The 14,805-nt window shown below is 41.6% G+C and overlaps 1 protein-coding gene across 4 annotated transcripts; it reads right to left on the reverse strand.

Annotated features, from left to right (window-relative positions):
* Window positions 1-206: 206 nt before the first annotated feature.
* Window positions 207-14,465, reverse strand: strada (STE20 related adaptor alpha). Of its 4 annotated transcripts, XM_085783420.1 has the most exons (13): window positions 14,315-14,461; window positions 13,208-13,271; window positions 12,813-12,870; window positions 10,605-10,633; window positions 6,987-7,089; window positions 6,233-6,354; window positions 5,761-5,869; window positions 4,874-4,997; window positions 2,804-2,975; window positions 2,029-2,133; window positions 1,680-1,933; window positions 565-607; window positions 207-465 (listed from the first exon to the last, which is right to left on the reverse strand). In XM_085783420.1, the coding sequence occupies exons 2-13, from the start codon at window positions 13,217-13,219 to the stop codon at window positions 310-312; spliced, it is 1,287 nt and encodes a 428-aa protein (XP_085639546.1). In that variant the 5' UTR covers window positions 13,220-13,271; window positions 14,315-14,461; the 3' UTR covers window positions 207-309. The 4 variants fall into 4 exon arrangements, with proteins under 4 accessions (XP_085639546.1, XP_085639547.1, XP_085639549.1 ...); XM_085783421.1 differs by lacking the exons at window positions 10,605-10,633; window positions 12,813-12,870 and having other exon boundaries at window positions 210-465; window positions 14,315-14,465; XM_085783423.1 differs by lacking the exons at window positions 10,605-10,633; window positions 14,315-14,461 and having other exon boundaries at window positions 211-465.
* Window positions 14,466-14,805: the final 340 nt, after the last annotated feature.

Raw genomic sequence — 14,805 nt, forward strand, 5'->3', positions numbered from 1 at the left:
GTTTATTGTGTTGTATGAGTGTGTGTGTGTGTTTGTTAAGGAGAAACAGGCCATCAGTGCAGTGCAAAAAGTCTGTGCATATCTAGAGACCGAAAGCGTGCAGGAGAGACATCGAAAAAGAGGCAAGATGGCTGCTGGCTTTTTAACCTCTGACCGAGAACAACGACTTCCGTTTCAGTTTCAGACAAAGTTGTGTTATTTACAAAGGGAACCATTACAAAAGCAGACGTGTCGTCTCTCCTCAGAGGGTCTCCCGTCGTCGTGGTCCTACACGCGTCTCCCCCCGTCTCCTCGCTCGGTGCTCCACTGTCAGAAGTCCCAGTCGTCCACGTCCAGGTGGCTCAGCCCCGACTCCAGACTGGCCAGGCCGGAGGGAGAGTCCTGAGGCCGCGAGCCGTCGTAGCTGGTGATGGGCGACACGGGCCGCAGCAGCTCGGGCAGCGCCTCCGAGGGATGGCGCTTGATCTGAGGGGACGGGGAGGTAAAAAAAACAGGCTGAGAAAACAGTTCATTGGCTCAGGTGTCGTGATCGACCGCGGCAACAATATCTGATGTTTTACAAACCTGTTTGAAGAAGGGGTGACCTATGAGGGTGGTGGCAGAAGGTCTGAGGGGAAAGAGTGAGAAAAACAATGAGCATCCTTCTTTTACAGCCTTTTTTATTAAATATTAAAGGAGACATATTACACTGTTGCATATTTTTAGAACATCCTCACAATGTTATGATGTCATATGTCTGGGAGATGCTAGAGTCCCATTGGCTCCTTCATCCCTAATGCTACCTGCCTCCTCAACTCAACTCAGTAACGCACTAACACTGAAAACATACTGTTTCTTCCCTATTTATTTATTTTATTTGTGTTGTTATTGTTTTTAACTGTTTTAATGAAATTTGTGTCTTTTTACAGTGAGCTGAAGGCAATTTCCCAGCATGGTGGACAACAAAGATTCATTGTATTGTATTGTATGTCCATGCTGAACCTCTGCAAAGTTGCCCAACATGAGTTTATAGGGGTCCTGCCGTAATCCAGCAACCAGATTTCACACAGTTTCCAGTCTCTTTGAACACTCAGTAACGAGATCTACACGAGATTTGCGCAAAATCTCAAGTCAGGTTTCACCGCCCGATAAGGACACGCCAACGACGCCCGCACCCAACCGCCATCTATACGGAGAATCGCAACAGTTTTCCTTCCCCAAAGAAGATGAAAACCGTAGGTCAGACTCGAACCTCGTAGCTGGCCATGTTTGTAACGCCGACCGGTTTGTATTTTACAATCAAAGGTAAACGAGTTTCACAAAGTGGAGTTTTTGGAGCTGAAAATCGTGCAGATCTACTGTAGGTGTTCAAAACTGACACAATGGCCACTTCCCTTTTCATTTACCCATAGTTATTTCGATATTTAGTTATTCAATTTATTTATTTATCTTTCTTTTAGTTTATTGTATAATATTTCTTTTTCTTTCTCTTTTAGAGACCCTAATTTGGGTAGTACTGTTTACTTTGTTTAAAAAAAATGCACAAAGATGCAAAGCGATTGGAAAGATTGAATGTGCATGTGAAGGCGATGAAAGAAGCTTTGCAATTAAGTATACTGTATATATTTTAAAAAACTGACACGATGGTAAGCAAAGAGCAGTCAAATATGCGTGACGTGGTGGAGGAGGTAAACACCGACCTCTTCTCGGGGTCTCGCTGTAGACACAGCTCGACGAAGGCGTGGAAGTGTGGCGAGAAGGTCCGGTTGTATGGGTGACCCCCCGACGACTGCGACGGCTCTCCGTTGGAGTGTCGGACCCCTCCGGCTCCCGGACCCTCGCAGATCCCGGAGTCGGCCCCGGAGCGGGACGGCTTCATGGACAGCTCATCGGGGGGGATGGTGGTGGTGTCCAGCAGACACGGCACCGTCCCGTTCAGCTTCTCCAGCAGCATCTGTGCAAAGGAGCAGATTTAGCACTGATGATTTTTTACTTTATATTTATTAATGTACAGTTTATTTTTATATATATGATCGTCCCCCCCATCACCTGTGTAGCCGGCATGTCTTTGAAGGGGACATGTCCGTTTGCCAGTTCACAGGCCGTGATGCCGAGGCTGTAGATGTCTGACCGGGAGTCGTAGCCTTGCAGGTTCTGAGAAACACAATCACATACGACATGAACCATGACTTCCTGTTTCAATAAAACCCTTTTTTGTTGCTTATTTGTTTATTTTCTATCCTATTTTCTTTTGTTTTTGATTAATCACAGCATCTGACCATTTTGTGTGTGAACATGTTGAAAATATGCAAACTGCAAAGAACCAGATGGTCGAGAAGTGACATTGTCATCTTTTATGATGAACAAGGGTTTTCTTTTTGTTTCTGTTCAGGTTAGAGCTTCATGTCTGTTTGAACCTGTGAGTGCTGCCTGATTATAAGATTCAATTCAATTCAATTCAACTTCATTTAAAAAACCAATTTCATGCACAAGGCAGGCTCAATGTGCTTCACAAGAGGTATAGAATATACTACTTAGAATAAAAACTATCATAAAAAATCAATTAGAAATCAATCAGAAAGTGCAAGTAAACAATCATATGTACTGAATGCCATCTTCACCACACACACACCTAAACTCGCACATGCACACACACAACTCAACTTGCTGTCGAAAAAAGATGACATTTTTAATCTGTTTTTAAAAGTGGCTTCACTACAACATGACAATAAATAAAGTTATATTAATACTGTAAAGCTGCTCTTTGCTTTCCACTGTCTCCTTCTACATGTTTAAACAGATCCAGTGTGAGTGAATGAGTCACCTGTTGCAGCACCTCGGGGCTGAGCCAGGGCAGCACCTTGACGCTGTACTGAGGGAAGTCGTGAACCACCTTGGCTCTCTGGCCGTGACGGATCAGGCTGAAGATGCTCCTCAGACCCGACATGCAGACCTGTCCGTCCGCTGAGATCAGCACGTGGCTGGCCTTCACACTCCTGCACACAAAACACACACACAGTCAAGAGACAATCAGGCCACATGTCAGCACACATGTTTTAACTCTGGTCTACCAGTCCCTCATTGAATCCCTACTCACCTTCAACATCTCTTCCCGGTACAGCCTCCTCTCATCCAAACACAAGACCAAACTTTCCCGCACAGTTAACCAGGCCAGCAAAATCATTGGAGCACCACAAACCCCCCTCTCAGAACTGTACAGCCGGTCTGTGATCAGGAAGGCCACCCTGATCACAGAAGACTCTTCTCACCCCCTCCACCACTGCTTCCAGCTGCTGCCATCAGGCAAACGCCATAAGGTTCCACTGGCCAGGAAAAACATCTACAAAAAATCCTTCATCCCCTCTGCAATAACCATCCTGAACAATAAAATATGAACACTCTGCTGCTTTTAACAGCCCTCCCCCCTTTCTCTTTTTAGCATGATTGCACAACATTGTTGTTTTTAATGTTTGTTTGTTTCTTAGTGTTTTTTATACGAGCCTGTCAAAGACGAATTTCTGATGGACAATAAAGTTTATCAAAAAAAAAAAAAAAAAAAGGTCCATATGGATCTTTTGAGTTTTTATCTTCTGATGTTTATTATTACTATATATACTATGTGTATATATGCATATGTATTTTCTAACTCATTCCACTTTTATTTATGTATGTATAAATTTTGTGTTAGGTGTATGCATGGGTGCAGATCCCGGGGGGGACGGGGGGGACATGTCCCCCCCAATTTCTGAAAAACATGAATTATTATTATTATATATAATTATATATTAATTATTCAAAATTGAACCAATGTATTTTAGATTCACATCTAAAAAGAAATGATTGAAATGGTGGAACATCTGACAAATGTATTTCTGACTCCACATTCCTTCTCTGGTCTCCCCCACTATGATCCAAATGAATGGGTAGTTTCTTACAGACGATGATGACATCAGCAGGCTTTAAAGAAACAACCCCCTCAATCTCTTAAGGCTTCATATTTTGATATTCATCCATATCAATTAATCATACATAAAGTAGTCCTATACACTGGGAGAAAAAGAAGATGGTGAGAAGAATTGGGGATGTGGGAGGGTCGGTGGGAGGCGAAAGATAAGAATGTGAGTAGACATTACATGTCCGAGACCCTTAAAATTATAATTTACTAATATAACAGCAGTGATTGGCGCTGTTGGCTGTTTAGGACAAATAAACAAGAAAGCACAATAAATAATTCCCTATGCAATACTTTTTGAATGATATGGCGAGCCTCTACCAAGTTGTGGATCATGGTGGCATGGTATGAGCTGCATACGGGCAAGAAAAAAAATCACTTTAGTGTCCCCCCCAATCCTGACATCGGATCTGCACCCCTGGGTGTATGTAACTTATATCATCTTTTGTAACATTAGACATTACATTAGGTTTAGGTAGTATTCATTGTTTAAGGAGAGGGGGTGGGAGTCTATAAGTTTAACTTCTTCTCACTCCTTTTCGAATATGAATTTCTATATCTCATGTTAAATGTTTTATCTTATTGTCTTTGTTTATATATATATATATATATATATATATATATATATATATATATAAACTTTAATCAAATCAATTTTTTTTTATCTGATCATCTTTTATTATTACATTGTTTTTATTTTATTTCTCCTATACCTGGTTTATCTGCTTTTGCTTTTTTACACCCATGTGTTGAATATCTATTCCATAATATTTTTATGTAATCTTTTGTCATGATATCAGATTGATTTGTTATTGCTTTAAAAGGAAACAATACAAAAAGTATGAATAGAGAAAAAAAAGAAAAAAGAGAGACAGGCACAATTTGTGGTGCATTGAACCCTCAGGGCCACCGTACTGCCCCGGTGTCTGTAATGTGTCTTACCGGTGCACGTATCCCATGTGGTGGATGTACTGCAGAGCTTTTAGCATGCCCAGTAGAATGTAGGCGATGGTCAGCTCGCTCATCCCATCAGTGAAGTAAGAGCAGATCAGATCTCTGGCCGACCCTGACGAACGACCAGACACAGATCATCGTGATGAGGATGGTGCTCGTCAACTGTTCATTCATACACTTAAAGGGATAGTTCAACATTTTGGCAAATTGACCCATTGCCATAATCGTTATAGTCATAGCAGTAGGTTCGTTACCTTTAATTGTCGGTGCAAGCTGTTTTTAGAACGGCAGAGCGAGCTGCTGAGAGCTACACTATGGAGGCTAAAGGAATTTCTTGGTTTCCCTCATCAAACTCATCAAATACACAATCCAACAACTCCACAACGCTCTGGTGGACAAGTTGTGACCTGCACATTCACCACGCTATGAGATAATAACAGAACGTTACCAGACAGAGTTGTTTTAGAGGTAAATACATGCAAAACCGCTGATGCGCATTGCGTTCAGGGACAGTTTTTCAGCAAGCAGTCTCTGAATTTCCCTCTAAAACAACTCTGTCTGGTAACGTTCTGTTATTATCTCATAGCGTGGTGAATGTGCAGGTCACAACTTGTCCACCAGAGCGTTGTGGAGTTGTTAGATTGTGTATTTGATGAGTTTGATGAGGGAAACCAAGAAATCCCATGAGCCTCCGTAGCATAGCTCTGAGCAGCTCACGGCTCTGCTCCGCCGTTCTAAAAATAGCTTGCACCGACAATTAAAGGTAACGAACCTACTGCTATGACTATAGGGATTATGGCAATGGGTCAATTTGCCAAAATGTTAAACTATCCCTTTAAAAGACGCAGCGACAGTTTAAGGTCACGATTGCTCACCATAAGCCATGAAGGGGGTGATGACCCACAGCTCGTTTCCAGCTATGAAGACGCTCTTGTAGGGCAGAATACTGTGGTGGTGGAACAGCTTTGACACGTGGAGTTCACCCTGAGACGAGAGGAGGAGAGGAAATGACAGCTGATTATGTGAAGACGACGACAGGCAGAGGAGATGATTCTGGATCTAATCTGGCAAGGGGAACTTAATTAGAGCACACACACACACACACACACACACACACACACACACACACACACACACACACACACACACACACACACACACACACACACACACACACACACACACACACACACACACACACACACACACACACACACACACACACACACACACACACACACACACACACACACACACACTGGGGGTTACGTAAGGTTTCCAAATGAAGCAGTGAGATGAAAGAGATGGGGAGTTGTTTGATTCAGTAACCACAGAAGCAGAGCAGACCTGCAGGTAGGTGACCATGTCGTTGGTGCACGACTCCAGGTCGATCCGTCGGATGGCCACGTGTTCCCCCGTGGGTCTGTACCGACCCAGGTTCACCGTCATCAAGTCGTCTAAACCTCGGCCTGAAACACACACCACAACAAAAACAACAAAAAAGTTGAGCAACAGTATGATAATAATACAGTATTAATAATAATACATACAATATTATATAATAATAATAATAATACATATAATACAGCATAGTATTAGGGCCACATTGAGAGAAAACATTGTTCACAGACTTTGAGAATAAAGTCATAGTTTTATGAGAATAAAGTCATAATATTATGAGAATAAAGTGACAATTTTAGGAAAAAAGTCATAAATTTATGAGAAAAAAGCTCCTATACTGACGTACAACTTTACAAAATGCTCCACAGCTTCATTTTAACACCTTTCCTCCTCTAAAATAACAGGTTAGAATATAATGACTTAATCCTCATAAAATTATGACCTCATTCTCGTAATATTATGACAAACAAGGAGATAGTTAATCTTTTGGCTCATCAGCACCACATTGTCATCAGTATCAGGACTTTGAAAATGCATCTATTGTGTGTTACACTCTTGTAATATTATGACTTTATTCTTGTAAAACTATGACTTTTTTCTCAAAGTCTGTGATAAAAAAGAATTCTCACAGTGGCCATAATACTCTGTCGTATTATAAACATCAAAGCCGTAAATCTAGAAACAAATAGTGGTGAGGTACCGATGGGTGTGAGGAGCTCGTAGGAGCCGCTGTCGGGGAGGAAGCTGCCCATGGTGTCCCGACGAGGGAGCGAGGTCAGACTCTCCTGACTGTCCTCATGGGCCTGAAGGTGGAGGAGAGGAAACAGGAGCGGGTTAAGATCAGATATGTTAACAGTGTGTGTCTACAGACGTGTGTGTTTGGACTTGTTGTGTGTGATATAGATCAGCAGTGTGTTATCAAGGTGCGTTAGCAGGACCTTTCACACTCATCACAGAGAGACAAAAACAAACTGAAATTCAAAGATATTAGTTACTCAAACCATCACAGCAAAGAATTGAAAGTCTGTACTCCAGAAATTAAAATACGGTACATTATTTTAAAACTGGGACAGTTATATGGATCTGATTGTAAAACTGTGAAGCAGATATGTGGGTTCTCTCTGAGGACATACCGTTGACTTAATCAATGCAGCTCCACAAAGTGTGGTTCTGCAAGTGCGTCGACAAATCATTTGAAAAACAGCACAAAGTGGCTGAAAAGATGGGAATAGAAAACACATGTAATGTTTTTAAATGTTCAAAAACAGAGTGATATATATATATTAAAAAAAGGTCTTTAAACAGTTAAAAAATTAAGGGCTGCTCAGTGGTTGAGTGGTTAGCAATGATCGCCGTCTCTAACCCCAACCTGGACAAATCCTTACTGCATGTCATTCCCACTGTCTCTCCTCCCCGTGCTACTGGATGGAGGCTTAAAAAAAACTCCTAAAAACTGGTTACAAATCTTCTGCTTTGGTTGCACCACTTTGCATATGTACACTAAAATATATAGAAGATCCTTTCTACCTACAGTCAATGAGGCTTTTTAATTCTTCTGCAAACGGTAGATGAGCTCACAGATAAATGAATTTCCCTTTGGCGATTGATAAAGTCATTGCTATTCGTATTTGTAAAAGATTACAAAACATGCATGACAAAAACTACAATAAACAAACTGATAGCAGGTTAGGAGAGTGAAAAAGAAACAGATTGAAGAAAAAAATGTCCTCCATATTGTTACAGGATGTATTTAGGAGGAAGCCAGTGTTAGCTGTGAGGACTCCTGAGCTCCATCAGTTTAACATTGACATCATGATGGAGATGGACGGACTGCAGCAGCAGCAGCAGCAGCAACAACAAGCTGTGAGGAGGCAAATGAGGGGCGAGCTGCATGAGGACTTGTGTTGTTTCCATGGTGACCAGAGCAGCGAGCGGAGACATAAAAAGAGTCAGAATTAGCTCCTCGGTTGAGTTTAATTGTTGTTGAGACACACACACACACCTGAAAACATCCTCACCCACTCTGATCAGCGTCTGCAGCGACATGTCAACCTGCACGACCATGTGAGTATTGGTCTGATCACAAGTGGCACACACACACACACACACATCTCCAGTGTGATCAGATTGAAGGATAATTACCGTTTTTTACAATCTGGACCTTATTTCTAGCATAAAATATGATCATTTACTCACCCAGATAACTTTGGTGTCATTACAAGTCGTTCCGACGAAATTAGCTCCAGCCGAGAGCCGCGTATATCCGTATAATGTGAGTCTACAGGGCAGCGCAATGCAGCCTCTAAATAACACATTATCTGCAGAGAAACTCCTTCATTTCACCAATATTTAGTTATGATAGGCTCGTGCTATTGTAACGCTGCCTTGTTAGCGTCACCTCGATCTGAGAGATCCGTGGGTCGTAGATGAGGAACAGCACGGGAGCTCCGGATTAGTTTAAGGACGATGGTTTATTTACACAACTAGACCAAAACGACAACTGCCTCTGAGTCCGGGGTTAGCTGTTATCAACACCCGGGCTCTGTAGGTTGACCTACTGACCTCTGACGGATGATGTCATCTCTGAGCGCTGCACGGCTTGTTGCTACCGCTAATGCTACGGTTCGTTTCTGCGTGTTTCCGACGTGTCAGAACAAAATGAGCAGCTGGATGAAGTTCAGCTTCCACAGGCTTCCTCTCCTCAACCTGGACTCACTAAAGCTCCGGCTAGTTGAGATAAAAATGGACCCGAATGCCGAAGCGAAATGATTGTTATCAGAATGAGCCGGGCGGCGCTCGGAGATGACATCATCCAGGTCAGAGGTCAGTAGGTCAACCTACAGACCCCGGATGTTAAAGGGATAGTTCAACATTTTGGCAAATTGGCCCATTGCCATAATCGCTATAGTCATAGCAGTAGGTTCATTACCTTTAATTGTAGGTGTAAGCTATTTTCAGTACGGCGGAGCACAGCAGCTGGCTGCTCAGAGCTACGCTATGGAGGCTAAGGGAATTTCTTGGTTTCCCTCATTAAACTCATCAAATTCAACATCCCAAAACTCCACAGCGCTTTTGTAGACAAGTTGTGAGCTGCACAACCACCACGCTATGAGATAATGACGGAACGATACGAAACGGAGCCGTTTTCGAGGTAAATACAGGGTAAATACGGAGACTGCTTGCTGAAAAACTGTCCCTGAACGCAACGCGCATCAGCGGTTTTGTATGTATTTACCTCGAAAATGGCTCCGTTTCGTATCGTTCCGTCATTATCTCATAGCGTGGTGGTGAGATGAGGTTGATGAGTTTAATGAGGGAAACCAAGAAATTCCCTTAGCCTCCATAGCGTAGCTCTGAGCAGCCAGCTGCTGCGCTCCGCTGTACTAAAAATAGCTTACACCTACAATTAAAGGTAACGAACCTACTGCTATGACTATAGCAATTATGGCAATGGGCCAATTTGCCAAAATGTTGAACTATCCCTTTAATAACAGCTAACCCCGGACTCAGAGGGGAATAGCACTAGCGTATCATAACTAAATATTGGTGAAATGAACAAGTTTCTCTGCAGATAATGTGTTATTTAGAGGCTGCATTCTGCTGCCCTGTAGACTCACATTATACGGATATACGCGGCTCTTGGCTGGAGCGACTTGTAATGACACCAAAGTTATCTGGGTGAGTAAATGATCGTATTTTATGCTAGAAATAAGGTCCAGATTGTAAAAAACGGTAATTATCCTTTAAAAGGGGAGGAGGGAGGGAGGAGAGGGGGGATCGCCGTGCATTGCCAAAGCTGAACACATGAGACTCCGCCCTCCCCATCACACAGCCGCTGTGACGCTACGGCAAAACCAGCACAGACGCAAACACACAGAAACCTCACGGCACGGCACGGCACGGCACGGCACGGCGTCCTCTCAGACTTAAAAGTGAAGCAACTGAAAAAAAGTCACCAAACAAACTCCACGCAGCCGACCAATCAGAGCACGACGTGTCATCATCAACTCAGACAGGACCAGTGGTGGAGGGAGGAGGGGTGAGTGACCTTCCTCTTCCTCCCTCTCTAACAGAAGCGGTGGTGGTGAACAGCGTCCAACCCAACACACTCATGCATGAGGAGGACATGTGCAGCAAAGCCTCGGGCGTTTGTGGATTCCACTATATCTATAATCGCACACACACACACGCACACACATGCATGCCGCAGCCGCACACACACACACACACACACACACAAAGGCCGAATGGGGGGAGGAGGAAGATGATGGTGATAATGATGATGATGATGATGCAGTGACAGGAGTACCACACTTACTTTCCTGTGAGAGAATCCCTGAGCTTGCTCTGGGGTAGAAAAACCACATCAATGACACAGAGACATGTACACACACACATGTACACACACACACAAGAAGAGAAGGATCTGTGTTTAGAGCAGCTCTTGCACTAGGAAGCAGCCTGTGGTGGTGGCAGACTGATGCATGCTGCTGCAGAGTTCCTACTAACGGGTCGACCTCTGTCTGCTTTCCACCGTCACTAACAGGATCTTTTTTTTTTTTTTGCAGCGTTCATCAAAACAGAGCGTTGTCATCAGATCTTGTGGGAACATGATTAAAACTGAGGCTGCGAATGAATTCTGCTTAGATCTGCATAAAAATCTTAATTAGAAATGTTCCCATCAGAGCAAATGATGATAATAATAAAAATTTAAAAAACACAGGATAATACTCTGAGCTAAACTCAGCAGGTTCTTTCTAAATATTATGAAAGGCAATGAGAGCAGAGACGATACACTGAGACAAACATGCAACACTGAACGGTGATCAGCCAGCACGGAAATGAAAATGAGGCAAAGTGTACAAAGAAAAGAATAACAAAAACAAAAAAAAACCACAAAATCCACTCGAGAATATTTCAATGATCCAAAAACAATAAACAAAGCACAGCCATGAATGAACTAACTCAAAGACGAAGGCGTCAACTGCAACTCACAGTCTTCACATAAAAACAGGGCAAATCCACCACCAGTAATAAATAAAGAGACATTTTGGAGACAAATCTACAAACACAAGCTCAAGCAGACCATTTAAACAACTAGATGGGTCATAAAAGCACTGACTTTCAAACCTTGAGGCCTGTTTCTAATGAGTATGATTTCAGGAAAATGTATTTTTCTCAAGACTTTGTTTGTAAAACGACCGACATAATTATTTATTTGCCTCTCTAAAAAAAAATATATAGCCCATAAAATTAGTCCCAAATTAATGTTCGCTATGTCAAGAGTGTAGATTTACCCCGAGCCGCCGGCAGGACCAGTTCTCCACATCACACAGCAGCAGAATTCAGCCTGAAACAACTGCAAACATTTACTCACTAGAAATTATACATCACTTAATTACTGCAGATGAAAGAGAGGCTGCTGGTCTTGGCTGCGTGTTCTCCTCTGCACATTTCACTGCATATAATCATATAACTGATGCAAATGTGTCAGTTGGGTAGAAGTGAGATAAAGTGTGTGTGGGGGGGTCGTATAGACTTCAGCGTATCAAACTTGTGGCCTCTGATTAACACCAACCTGCAGCTCATGCATCCAGCTGATAACGCTATACGTGTTTCTTTAATCGACTGAATTACAACCTGACCTGAACTTCAGACGCGCTTTAGTGCTCATTAGGAATTCGTAAGATACGAATCCTGCAAAACCAGTTAACGCCCTCATAACAAATCACAAATAACCACGAGAACTTCTGCATGACGGAAACTTAAAGGCTCCGTGCACTAAACAAAAACGTTTCTCTCGGCCTTTGGTTGCTAAAAATAAAGAGGGTACATGGACTTAGTAAAGGGACTAGATTGCATTCCTTCCTCTTATCCTGCAGTGTTTACTTTATTTTATTATGTATAAAATAGGTCATATTAGTGTGAGTGCACATGTAATGGATTCTTCTTGAACCGAGAACTGAAAAAAACACACATATACTCTTTGTTATTGCCACTGGTGTGATCAGCTCACATTTACAGCAAATTCATTATAACATGTCTGTGCCAGTTAAGGTAAAATCAAATCACAACTAACCGCCTGATTGAAACAAATTATGTGTTTAACCACAACAAGAATCTCCACCACAGGGAGAAATCAGATTTAAAGGGTGTAACTTAAGGCAAATGAAAATATTAAAGAGCCAAAGACAAGTTAGAGACAATCCTGTGACAGACAAGATAAACACACTGGACTTAAAAAAACAAGAAGAAGCATCAAATTAAAAGTTTTTGTACGTAACAAGCTCTCACGAGACGTTAATTAACAAGTTGTGCCTCCTGATAAAATAAACAGAAACAATGAGGCAGTAGCACTGAAGACAGGGAACACATGACTGACTGGTTGTAGTTCAGGGATGACGTCTAGAAGCAGAGCAAAGCGACTACTCAGTCCGAGCAAAGCTGCGTTTCCACCTGAATGTTGTTGCTCTGTCTCAGTGTGTGTAAGCAGCAGCAGTGGCTCACGAGTTGCCTTGAACCTCACCTCCAAACAACTCCAAATCCCGCAGGCTCTCCACACTCAATTTCTCAGATACCCAACGCTGACAGACACACAGAGGGGGTTAATAAAAGACATGGAGAAGGGGGAAAAAAGGAGAGAAAATGCAAAGGAAGAATAAGGAAAGTTTTCATAGAAACACAAAAATATGAACCATCAGTATGAATTTAACTAACTTTTACTGACAGTTAACTAACAGATTAAAGGGATTAAGGATTATTTCTCCTTGACCAAAAGCATAAACTCCAAGCATCAATTAAAAACATATGAGCATGAGCATCGATTTAATTCTGGGCCTTGGATTAGATTTTTAATCCTCCTCTGGGAAACTGGCCCTGAAAGCCTGTTCCTAAAATAAGATGTGCTCGGCAAACACTTACAAGAAAAGACATGGATCCTCTTGAGTGTGTTACATATGATGCTGAAAACACAGTCGAGGGATATCTGTGAAGAAATGCGAAATAAACTGTGAAAAAAAGAAGATGTCTCCCGCTAGGACTCCTGGTGATGGTTCAATTAGTATCTAATAATGTGGCACAGTTATTTATAGCCCATAACTCAGCCAGTATTCATCACTTTACTTTTAATTTATGTACGTCTGACAAATATAGGCCTATATATAAAAAATCCTGCAAATTGAATGTAGGAAGGTCCTAAATTGTGTCATGAATTTCATCTTCTTCTGTTTGCCTATAAAAGATCTCAATACCTTTGTAGTTTTTAAAGTGGGTGTCAAGTTTGACTATCAAACCTATAGTTGAGTAATTTCTGACAGAATACTAACAATAACTTGAGTCATAGCAAATTAATTATTAATACCAACAATTATAATAATATTTAGATATAGAATAACAATGAGTGGTATCAAATTAAAGTAATTATGGTTTGGCACATCACCAAACATATCAAGCTGCCTCGCCTCATTCAAACCATACACACAAATTATTTCCTGATAAACGTGATGACTAAACCTCGTCAACAAAGTGCAGTCTAGCAGCCAGATAATAATTAGTGCTGCTTTATTTAATGCTTTTTTCTTCTTTCATGCTGACTTTAGGGTTGAAACCGAACTGTAACAATTGTGCAAAGACATTTTCTGACTTGAAGCCGATGGGCACGAAGGAGTTTGAACAGACAGAAGAGAGAAAACCATCACATCAGTTCAATAAACTGCAAAAAGTAGATTCGTCTCAAGCTGAGCTCATGTTGCTGCATGGCCGACACGCAAAACCTCCTTTCTGCAGGATTTTCTGAATTGCGGATTTCACGTTGGATGATGAGAACAGGGAAGGATACTCATATTCAGTCTGTCTGCAAGAAAGATGAATATATACAGTATATGTGTATCAGATAGGAGGTTTTGCGTTTCGGCCATTGCCATGATGGAGGCGCAGGTTTAGCATCGGTAATTTACCGTTAGCTAAAACAGCTACCATGACTTATTTTTCACCAAGAAACTGCGTAATTTCAATGCATTAATAACTTACCAATATGAGGTATAGCGCATTAGTTCCTGGTTGCGGTATTACAGTATTTTAGGACCACTTATTTAGCTGCCCATCCTCCCCAGCGGAATGTTATTGACAGCTCGCTGCTTTCTCTTGGCAGAACCGTCGCGTCGCGCACGGATGACGTCACCCACGGAAGGGAGAGAAACTTTGCGCGGTATTATTTTTATTTATTTATTTATTATCATTCCCATATTACTTATATACTGTATTGTATATTATGTATTTAATTAATTTGACAATTTTTGTCTTTATATCATGTTTAATTTGTACCTTTATCATGTCTTGTAATGTCTGTCCATTTGTTTTTTTTAAATAATAAAAATAAAAAAGAAGGGAAAAAAAGAAGCTTTGCGCGGTTGTACAAAACAAAAAACGCTGTTAAAACTATAAACACCTGTATGTTTAATGTCTTCATTTAAAAATTGTCTTGCGTTTTCCCCCCCTTATGTGTTTATGTCGGTTTATGT

Source organism: Trachurus japonicus, chromosome 8 (genome assembly GCF_045865225.1).
Source record: "Trachurus japonicus isolate A0001 chromosome 8, Traja_1.0".
NCBI classification, from domain to species: domain Eukaryota; kingdom Metazoa; phylum Chordata; class Actinopteri; order Carangiformes; family Carangidae; genus Trachurus; species Trachurus japonicus.